We start from the raw sequence: 12151 nt of genomic DNA, 5'->3' as shown, positions 1-12151 counted from the left end.
ATTATATAATTGTGTGCTCCCAGAACCTGGTGGCAAATAAAAATTTAAATATAATTCATGTCTATTTTGACAAGGTGGCCTCTACAAATCTACAATTATATTAGCCAAAACCTTTTTGTGTCACTTTATTGTCAGCTTGGTTTCCAGTGACCTTCCTGTGATGGCCCTCTGTGTGTTCAATGTCTGGGACTGGGTTCTCACCCAAAACATACCATTTTGGCTCCATAAAAACTAAGGCATTTTGCTCCTCTTGGGAAGGACTTCTCACCTGCCAGGAGAACAGAGTCTGTTCTCAGGGAGCAGGGGGTGGCCCCATGTTTCAAAGGATAGCTCTGCCAGGCAACAAATATCACAGCAGAGTGGTAATTACTAGTGATCATTGGTGCAGGTTAGACAGGGAAGAGGGCTCTGGAGAGGGTTGGATCTCTGTGCTTAATGCAAGAGAAACCACTACCACTGAGCACCTGATAGGTTTACTATAGGACAGCAATACTGTTGTGGGCATAACCTCAGAACATCTAGGAAACCATTTCTTATTACACATGTGTAAATTATTAACTTTAGATGTCATCACTAACTTCCCTACACAGTTTTATCTCTGAAACAAGCATTTATTATTTGCAATATAGTGCCTCTTCATACTCAATTGAAACACAAGGAATGCACTCACTTTTCCTTTTAGCATTTATGTATATGTATTCTCCTGCGAATATAGAGCATTAGTATTAAAAATAGTACAGTCAAACCATAAGCAGCCCTGAATATTAGCATGAATGTAGTTGAATATGTTTAGCATCCTACTCCTCTCCTGTTCACTGCTTTTTGATGTAATCTTTTTATTGAAGCATGAACCAGGTCGCAATGGTCAGAATGAAAACAAAAGTGTGGCAAGCTTGCTGCAAAAAGGATAACCATAATTGGCAGTGGCCATTGAGACCATCTCCCAACACTGTATACAAAATAACAAAGGCTTGGTATAGGTGCTACAGATAATATTTTGCTTGAATAGAGTGACTAGCACAGTTGTATCTCACTTGTAACAGTCCTCACTCCCTGGAGTCCTAAGCGGCTGCATGGCCGCATGGGGGCAGATAACCATAGGAACACTGGCAGGAACATCAGATGCTGAATACAGCCATATGGCCGCGGACAGGTGACCGATTAGAGGCCTAAGTGGGGAAACCGTAGGGACCAGGACGAGGGCTGCGCCAGCCCCTATCGCCACGTGTCTTCCACACTTCATATGAAGGGGTCAACTAGTTCCCAAAATGTGTCTGCTCTCTTATTGTTCGCAATTCATATGAAGGTACTTCTCTCGAGGTAACAGGTTTTGGATAATAGGGCTGCCCATTGTTTATGAGTGGGGGTGTAGTGCTTTCCAATTAAGGAGTACGACATTCCAGGCCGTGAAGATCATGATGTGTAGGAGCTTTTGAGTCCTCATGCCAGTCTTCCGCATTAGCTCCAAACAGTATGGTCCTCAGGGACATTTCAATAGCAGCACCCTGAAGCCTAGAAGAATGTCTAAGGACCCTGCCCCAGAAAGTCAAAATTTGTGGGCACAACCAGATAATGTGTCCTATGGTCCCGCGCCAACCACATTCCCTCCAACAGTCTGCCGACTGAGTCAGATTCATACTCAATAGTCTAGTGGGAGTGAAATAAACGCGCTGTAGCAGCTTCTATTATATTTCTCTATTCCTGATGCTGTACACCAACCCCTTAATCACTGAGAAGTAGTTATGCATATCCCCAGCGTCCAGTGATATGTTCAAGTCTTCAGACCAGCAGTTAGCCAGTATGGTGTTTCTCAACAAATTGTTCGGGATACACAAATTATAAAATGTCTTATGTTTTGGGTAAATCGTTAGATCCTGGCCCAATTCAGCCTTTACAGCTGGGGGTTCGCTGTCGCGTGATGCTGCGGTTGTGTGCAATTGAATAGCAGACAGCAGGATGGCCTATTGAAGCAACTCTGTGCCAGACAAGCCGAGTGTCCGTTTGGCAACTTCAAAGACATGCAGCTTAGCGTCCTCATAGAGATCCATGATCCTTATGTGTTGTCAATCTGAGTTCTGTTTGTCGTGTAGCGTGTAGTGTAAGCTGTATGATAATACCGCCCTAACACTACTCCATGGTGGAGCAAGCCTAACATCAGTATTAGTCATGGAATGCATTTTGTGCCATTGTGTAAGTGTGGGTCCATCGATCGGGTGTTTTTAATGGCCTTGGGAAGCCTCGTCAGTGAAATGGTCAAAACTTCTACCGGGAGTATGGCTGGAGAACCGTCAGCTCTGCAGAGCGCCAGCTCGATACATCTTCTGGTTTAGCCAGCGTTTAGCCCAGCATACTTGTGTGGCCATGTAATAGGTTTTCTAGGACAGGAGCACCAGGCCCCCATTCGGTTTAGATGCCTGGAGGACTGATTTGTTAAGGCATGCTTTTTTGCCACAGCAGATGAATTTCAGCATGTATGTGTCTTACTCACTGAACATAGAAGCCGTCGGGGTCAATGGGATCATGGAGGCCAAGTATGTTAATTTCGGCATTGAGGACATTTTTATAGCATTAATTCTATCGCAGAGCGAGAGCGTCAAGGATGCCCACCTAGCCCTATCCAACTCTCTCCTATTCACTTCTAGGACTCTAAAGCCTACAAACAATAATGTGAATATCACCTAAAATATGGCACAGTATAAGTTAAAGATCTACTCACAGTAGTTATATCAAGATTGATAAGTCAAAAGACAGGTAATGTTATTCCCACCACTGTACATCCAATAGTTGTTTAGTCTTCGTTTGTTTGCTGATGTCCAGTTGGTTCTGCTTTGGTCTGGTTGTCTTGTGGTCTATTACTGGGTGTGGAGGGCTGTCCGCTACCAGTTTGGGCTCTGTCTGTAGGTGGTATTCCCAGCTGATGTTGCCTACTCGTTCAGTCGCTGTCTTGGTAGGGGTATGGGAGGTGGTTAAGGGTTATATAGTTGGGTGTTATCGGTGGCTCTCTTTAGTGTCCGTCTCCCTGAACGCGGTCCACTGCGGTGAGCTAGCTATGTGGGTTTGAGAGGGATATGTACTAGTTGCAGAGTGACTTTGAGGGGCATAGCTAGGATTTACGCCTTATGGGGCGTGAGCCCCTAATCGGAGTGTCACTACACAGTAGTTCACTAGTGGATTCTGTCTCACTTTAGGGTGAGTTGGTAAGTAGATTTGAGAGACCTGTATAGTGGGAGAGAGGTCTATCAATGCAATCTAAGTATCATAAGTGTGATCTGGACACAGAACCCCTACTAGATTTGAGAGACCTGTATAGCGGGAGAGAGGCCTATCAGTACAGCCTAGATCTCATACAATGCAATTTGGAGGCAGAACCCCTGCTAAAATTTGAGACCTGTATAGTGGGACCAAGGCCTATCAATGCAGTTTAGATCTCATACAATGCAGTTTGGAGACAGAACCACTGCTAAAGCTTCAGACCTGCATAGTGGAAGAGAGTCCTATCAGTGCAGTCTAGATATCATACAATGTGATTTGGAGACAGAACCTCTGCTAAAACTTGAGGAGAGACCTTTATAGTGGGAGCGAGGCCTATCAATGCAGTCTAGATCTCATACAATGCAATTTGGAAGCAGGACCCCTGCTAAAATTTGAGAGACCTGTATAGTGGGAGAGAGGCCTATCAATGCAATCTAAATATCCTACAATGCAGTTTGGAGGCCTATCAATGCAATCTAAATATCATACAATACAGTTTGGAGACAGAACCCCTGCTAAAATTTGAGAGACCTGTATAGTGGGAGAGAGGCCTATTAGTGTAATCTATATGTCATACAATGCAATTTGGAGACAGAACCCCTGCTAAAATTGAGAGACCTGTATAGTGGGAGAGAGGCTTATCAATGCAATCTAAATATCATACAATGCGGTTTGGAGGCCCATCAGTGCAATCTATATGTCATACAATGCAGTTTGGGGGCCCATCAGTGCGATCTATATATCATACAATGCAGTTTGGAGGACTATCAGTGCAATCTATATGTCATACAATGCAGTTTGGAGGCCTATCAATGCAATCTAAATATCATACAATGCAGTTTGGAGGCCTATCAATGCAATCTAAATATCATACAATGCAGTTTGGAGGCCTATCAATGCAATCTAAATATCATACAATGCAGTTTGGAGGCCTATCAATGAAATCTAAATATCATACAATGCAGTTTGGACGCCTATCAGTGCAATCTATATGTCATACAATGTATTGGAGACAGAACCCCTGCTAAATATTTGAGAGACCTGTATAGGCCTATACAGAGGGGGGAGGTCTGTGCCTAGTAGGTCGGATTAGTACAATATTAAACAATGATTACATTTTGTCTAAGTTGAGGGAGAGAGATGCGGTGGGGAGTAATTACCTTGTTTAATATGGGTTTGCTAAGTGGCTCGGATTCTAGTGTAGAGTGGTTGCTCTACTCCTAGGCCAGGGCCACTCCTACCTTACTGGTCCTTGTAGTTGATGGTTGAGGGCTGGCTACTGACTTCCCCTGCGGACACCTGCTGACACTTCCTGGAGCTGCCTCTGCTGGAGCCACCCTTGGCCTTGGGGCCCTTAGCCGATGGGTTGCACAGGCAGAGGGCTGCCCTGGGAAGACCAGTGATGAAGGCTGAGAGGACCAATCGGAGCGGGGGGAGGGTGGGTCGGGAGGCAGGAGGGGAGGCAAAGCAGGAAGAGGGCACGGGGTGGGAGCGGGCTGCTGGGGGCTACCAGAGGACCACGGGCGTATGAAGATTTAAAAAATAAGGTTCACCAGGATGGCGATGAAGATATTAGGGCTTTAAAAACTTGTAGTTTCACGACACTCAAATTAGGTTGTTTGAACACTTCATGATCAAGTCAGAAGATGGATTTGATGGATCTCGGCCTCAAAGATTCTGATGATAATATCTTGGAATGTATGATCAACAGATTCTAAATCAATAATTAATCAAATTTAAGAAAGAAGAATATCCCCCCCATCTTGTGCCGTAATAAGGTTACATTTGATCGCATTACTATGTTGTCCCAATCAATCCGATTGCAGTAAACACTAAAAACATGAATGAAATATTCCTTATTCATTTTTTATACAGTCATGGATGGCAAGTCAGTGAGGTTATAAGCAAGACTATAATGCAAGAATAGATTGATCGATCAATCACATCAAAAGTGAGAATACATTTCAGAAGTTGAATTCCATAACAAAGAAAGTTACAGTAGAAACAAAGTGAGTTCATCTGAAGAGTTTAATCTGATTTTTGACTGTATCCATTTTGAAAGTACATTTAGGCTCGGTTTGTCTCAACTGGAGTTCATGGTCACCTCTTTCCTCTTGTGGGATGTGCTGTAGTTAAAACAATTTTATTTTAAACAAACAGTCTGCCAATCTTCGCCTCCATGCTGTTGAATCCAGTGTACCGAAAGTGGGTGGTTTATATTTCCATTTTCTATGTTTCTGATATGTTCTACGATTCTGACTTTAAGTTTCCATTTGGTGCTGCCAACATATCTCCTTACACAGATACATTCAATAACAGACACAGAACATAGTACAATAGTTGGTGAATTGTTCTAAGACACATTTCTTGTTGTTCAAAATGTAGATAATTTTGTTCATCACAACTCTGCATATTTGACAATAAAAAAAGCCCTTATGTTTTCTTGAGAGCCATGTATCACATATATGGATTTCTAAATGGCTTGCACTAATTCACTGTTTAATGTTCTTTGCTTTAGTGAATACCATCCTTTGGCTTTTATTTAGACATTTAAGATCATAGTCCACTAGGATTAAATCGTATTTTTTAAACAAGTTTCTGATTCTGTTATCCTGTACAGTTTGTGTAAAGAAGTATACAGTTTCAGACTTTATTACTTTTTATAGTGTCATAATCCTTGTCAGGTAGGGTTTTAATCAGATTGCCACTCTTTCTGAATTTTTTAAATCATTTTGCGAGTTTCCAGTTCAAGGTCAGAGGTATTACTGCAATATCTTTTTGGCTCTCAAGCATTTCCCCAATGGGTATATTTTGATGACATTTGTTAAGGGCCCATATTCTGCATGTAATATTTAGTTAGCAGGCATGGGTTCAGATTACATCTTACTCTTTATTTGATTCAGTCAATAAACAATTTAACATTGAGATATGGTAAATTAGTTTTACTAATGTATAACCCAATTGAATTACTTCATTGTTGTTGTTACTTTTTGCAACACAGTCTTGCAGTTCAATATTACTACCATTCCATATTAAGAGGATATTGCATGTAGGTTATCATGTTACTGAAATGTTCCTGCAACATGATGTTTCATATGTGTTTGCTCAAAATGAGACATGAAAAGGTTGGCAAGTGGGGGGAAAATGTGGCACCCATAGCTACTCCACAAATTTGTTAGAAAGAAAGAGTCCATGGTCATCAACATATGCTAACAGTTCTAGGACCTATTTGATGCAGAGTAAGTGTGGAACTATAGACATTTTAACTTGCCACAATCTAGAATTCAAGTAGTTTGTTGCTTTGAAAGTCAGTTTTACTGAATGCAGTACTAGTTTACCTTTTGAATAAGAACAATGTAGAAAACAGTGAACATTAGTGTAACACAAGATGGGATGGAAGGGACTGTAATCTTTTGACTCACCTTATAAGTGTATTTTTATTCTTAATTATATATGAAAACATGGTATTCCTGCCCACTCCGACACTTAAGAGGGTTAATTTCAAACGAATGTACCAGAAAGCCATACTGCATTCCTGATTTGACCAAACTGTCATCCTGGGAAAGACCCTTTCGATAACTGTGCACTATTTTCCATAAAAACAAAATTGGAATGACCTAAAATGGACTTGAGTAAGTATGCACCACACAAATATCTACCTATGAACTGTTCAACAAAGTTCAGTTTTGCTGTTATGGTATGTTATCGTGTTTCTATATCACGCATAAAGGTTTGAAGAGTGCTGTCGTACATCAAAATAAACATTCAGAAAATAGGATTAAGGATTGAAGTAAAAGTTAAACATATATGTTTTAGTTCTTTCCTGAATAGAGCCTAATTAGATTGAAATCTGCGGTCAGGCAAATCAACGCAAATCTTAGGAAATTGCACAGTGAAACTCCATCTGCTAGCAGAAGACCGATTAAATCTTGGAGCAATAACTCACTGAGTATTGGTGGAACTGAGAATACTAGTCTGGGTCTAGAGTTTGATTCCGTCTTTTTAGATTTTAATGAGACTTATCATAGATATTCAGGCTTGGCAATGGCAGCAAGCCTGTGTAGCCGGCAGAGTATTGGAGTTATGTGGGATATAAAAAGGACCATTCTTAATGATTTGTGCAGTGTTATTTTGAACATATTGGAGTTTTTGACATTAATAATTCCGTAAACCTATGTTCAGGGCATTGCAATAATCCACTCCAGATCCTATGATTGCTCTAGTAAGGATACTTAGGCAATTATTTTCTAAATAGGGGTGTATTTGTCTGAACAGATAAAGGTAGTTGGAAGTGCTACTAACAATCCCATTTAAATCAAGTTGGGGTCAAAATACACACCCAGAGTTTTTAGTTTATTTAACAGTAGAGCATGAGATTACAACTGGATTCCAAGAAGTCGGTATAACTTTATGACGCTGTACCTTAATTACTTCAGTCTTGGAGGTATTCATGCTGAGCCAGTTGCTTTGTGTCCGTTTTTGATTTTCCAAAATGTTATTATGGGTAAAAAAGCATGTAAGTTTGAAAAGTAATTAGGTGTCAGCAGCATATCAGTCATACCCAATCTGAGGTCTGCAAGCAGGTCATGAAATGGTTTAACATATACATTGAACAATATAGGAGAAAGAGCGAAGCCCTGCGTGTCATTGTATTTTGTATTGACACACTTTGTACACATTCAATTTAGGGTTGAACAACATTGGCAACCAGAAAGGAAAGAATAAACCATTGTAGTGCAGATTTTGACATCCTTGCAACATAGCTCAATCTTTGAATTAAAATACTTTGAATTAGAATACTGTGGCCAAGAGTGTCAAAAGACACTGAAAGGTCAAGCAGTATCATCAATGATGATTCATGCATGTCCTGATTCCATACATTTTGCATAATCTGTGAGGGGCAAAGGTTACCTGGACAAAATGTGGGTCAAACAGAAGTACCTATATGTTGTAGATGTTCCAGAGTAATGTGATTACAATACAAATGTGGCACATTAGGATTAAGCATGGCTATTATATTTGACATAGATGAGCATGTTTTAGAGGCTTGAATTGAGTTTCTGATTAGGTCACTCTAAGTTTCCTTTGATGTTTGGATATCCTGTAGTCAGTCAAACATAATGGGTATGTTTGGTGATGGTGTCCTATTGTTTTCTAAAAGATGCAAAGGTTGGAAAATGGCTTTTTGTGAGTGTTTTGCGGCATCTGTGCTAGATGTGAAGAAGTGTTTATGCAGCAATAATTTCAGTTGTATATTGTTGTCTAGCTACTTTTAGGAATTCTGGGTTAGGTTGCAATTTATTTGTATGCCTTTTACAGAATAGCTTACTAATTTTCTGCCACCGGGACATAGAAAAGCAGCGCACCATGAATGGCGTACAGGTGTAGGGTGAGCATTAACAGTTAATCACAGTCATTCCCACCAACTTCCTTTTTTGGCCAAAATGCACACACTCATTTTAAACTTCTCTGTCAAATTTCCCATACTTTGGACTTCAGTCTTCAGTCCCCTGAGGGCATTTAACCTATAGCGCTTTGAGGCCATACTAATGGAATAAAGGCAATATACAAATGACAAATTACATTACATTACAATGCATATTTAAGAAACACAATGAACACGCCATAACCATGAGGACGAACATCCGGGGAACCTTACAAGCAACATGATAAGTAAGTTAAGAAGTAATTACCTATATAAACATTGTCTAAGGACATCATTAGTAATGGAGTGACAACTTTATTCCTCAAGTCCATGATTAGAATTTTTGAAGGTATAATTTAAGACAAGCCTTTTTTTTTCTTTTTTAGTTTTTTGAACAGAATACACCCTATCTTTAGGATGAAATGATCAAAAATATTTCACAAATAATAAGGCACAAGTCGCATACCAACATCGTTAGTTATTTTATAATCCTGATCTCAGATGAATTGTACGTAAACAATTAAATGGGGAAGAATAACAATCATATAAATGATTATATTTTACAGTTACCTGGACAACTCATAAACCTATTATGGCTTCGGAGCCATAAATATGGATTTCTATATAACATCGTACTGAAGTAACTAGTGTGATCTATCAGTGAGCTAGTAGCTTTAAGACAAGTGTATATGTTTTAGTATGATTATAATCAAACGTACTTTCTTCCCTTTCACACTCTATGTCTATATCCCCTAAACCTCAACTTGCTGTAGATAGGACATACATTATTTTATGATTTGGCATAGATTGTATAATTACCAGTAAGAATTTGTTAGAATTAGCCCTGAAGAAGCTCAAAAGAATGGTAATAAACTTAAACCTACATGAGCAAAACACACGTAGGCTATCGTTTCTAATGGGACATGGATTTTCAAATTCAGCTATAATAGAGGAGATTGTGGGCTATTGTCTCTAATTTGACATGGATTTTAATATATTCTGTCTATTTTTTCATTTTTTGAGAATTGTTAAAACTTAAGCTAAAATAGAGGAGATTGTGAACCCAAGAATATGATATGCCTGGGGGAGTTTAGAGGTTTTTCACAAATAGAAAAGAGTATACAGCAACATAAATGTACATGTTTAAAAGATGTATTAAAAGGTCTTTTTGCAGACAATACTGAGGGAAATAGTGATTATTATATTAAAATTAACTAGCCTATGATCAGTCCATTCTAAATACACAATCGAAGAAATCATAATATCATTATACATAGCTAGAAGCCAATCCATTTGGTTCACTTTTGTATGAGTTAAACCTGTATTTACTAAAGCAAAGCCAATTGCTCAGTCTGATCTTTACAAATGCTGACATATTGGTTACTTAAGCCATTTGTCCACATGTTAATATCACCAAGATGTAGTAAGAGATAGAAGCAGATCTGATAACTGTTCTGGAAATTATTTTTGCAAATGTTCTGTATATACTACTAGTACTAAGAGAAGCCTTTATTCTGTGCAGCAGTGTCAAAGAAAAGAAATTGTAAATCTTGAGTAAATGTTATCTTCTTTAATATAGCTTTTGTTTTATTAATTTATTCTCATTTATTAACCTCAGTGTTGCCACATTCTGTGATGTTATCGGTTCAAATGTCATTTAGCTGTTACCGCTGGCATGTTAGCAATTTCATAACACTGCCCTAGCCCCACCAATACATTTGTAAATCTGCCACCCATGCTTGAGATGCATCGTCCCCTGTGGCACCTATAAGCAGACTCCTATGGTTTTCCATATTTGGTCTATCCCCCAGAAACATGTCAGTATCTCATACATATGTGTTACATACCCAGGACACTGCTTTGGAACCTAGGCGTAGGGTAAAAAAGCAATGGGCAGAGCGAGTTACACACCCAACAGAAAGACAGATTACACAGGTTGGGGTGACTCATAATCACTTTCCTGGAATAGGAAAGTGTGTAATATCCATGAATAGGCTACATACCAATGATGTATTTAGGCACTCTGAATCTGGTGTTAAGCACCCATTGGCAGGACCCTGTCACACACCTTAATGTCAGGGTTACATGCCATAAAATGAGACACTAACATATGCTGGGTTCTGTGTTTAACACACAAGGCAGCATAACACATTTGGGGATAGAACAGTATATACAACCAGCTCCAGGAACATGCAGTGAATTTGATATAGGCTATATACCAAGAGAATGTGCCAAGTGTGCATTTACAGACATCATTTTGCTGTAAATACCATGAACATATAGCAGTATGGATGAGGTAGGAGGTGTAGGATTGATACAAGGGTTAGGATTACAGTATACATTCACCTATAAATGTGAAGGATGCTATCCCTATCAGGTCTTAACATTCAGTGTTGAACACAAACGAATGCAGCCTTGTCCGACAACTCAGTTCATAGGGGAGTGGAGCACGGACAAACCCACCTGTGTAAGAAAAATCAGGGATATGCTCTTTATCAGCAACACCTAAATCTAGATTCTGAAGCAGGCTGGTGAAAAAGATGAAGAGTTCCATCTGGACGAGTTGCTCCCCCGGACACTGCCGCTGACCTGAAATAAGATACAAGGCATCAGAGGAACCCCCAAAAGCAAAGAGGCACCAGTAAAGGGGACTACAACAACTAGGACATTGGAATAATGCAGGAGATCCAACTAACAATGTGATTGAGAAGCAATCTCACACAATTAGGACATCAGGAACTCTAGTAGGGGGGCATAGAAACTGTAAAAACAAGAGAAGCAACCCCACACCAATTCTGAACATATGGGGCACAAGGCATACAATAAGCAGTGTCGCATAGCAATTTGCTATGCAATTCTGTAGGTTTGCTAATTAAGTTGACACTTGTGCAGCAAAGCTAGATATTTAAGTTACCCCGTTCAATAAAAGCACCGCTCACGCTGAATTCCTCTCTGGCTCTCAATGCCTGCTCCACCCTCTTCTCAGTTCACTGCAAGTTCAAAGGTGCTAATGGGGAGAGAGAGTGCAATAGTAATCATCTCTTTCACTCTTATTTTCTTTTTCAAACATTAGAAAACCAGAGGTAATCTGGATGATATTTTTATTAAGCTAACTAAATCGTCTTTGGCAAAGATACATTCTCTTTGGCAAAGACCAGTATGTGTAACTTTAATGAAAACGATTATGCAATTCCATTCCTAACAATTTAAGTTGTTGCATAATGCAGAACTGCATTATTGCTTCTGTAAAACACTGCATTGTCTCCATGCTTTACAGTAATGTTTAGGTTAGTGCATCTAAATCTCAGTGTCGACTAGATTTTGTTGTTGAGGAAGATGCATCACATTGATGACTGAACACTTTTGAAAATGTACATGATCACACGGCCAACTGCTTTTAATGGCAAATCTAGTTCTGTAACCTGACCTGCTGATTGCACACATCTGTGCAACTGGTGCTCAACGCATGAGCGG

At 39.6% G+C, this 12151-nt stretch overlaps 1 protein-coding gene across 1 annotated transcript in view; it reads right to left on the bottom strand.

The window, feature by feature from the left end:
• Positions 1-12151, bottom strand: part of LOC138512237 (cytochrome P450 2B1-like) — a 173136-nt gene that overhangs the window by 21636 nt on the left and 139349 nt on the right. The window contains exon 10 of the mRNA XM_069627679.1: positions 11141-11266. Coding sequence (XP_069483780.1) covers positions 11141-11266 — 126 coding nt within the window. The remainder of the gene's footprint in view (positions 1-11140; positions 11267-12151) is intronic.

The sequence above is a fragment of the Ambystoma mexicanum genome, chromosome 1p (assembly GCF_040938575.1).
Source record: "Ambystoma mexicanum isolate Mex_15411 chromosome 1p, UKY_AmexF1_1, whole genome shotgun sequence".
NCBI lineage: Eukaryota > Metazoa > Chordata > Amphibia > Caudata > Ambystomatidae > Ambystoma > Ambystoma mexicanum.
This window is presented reverse-complemented; position numbering and strand designations above follow the sequence as displayed.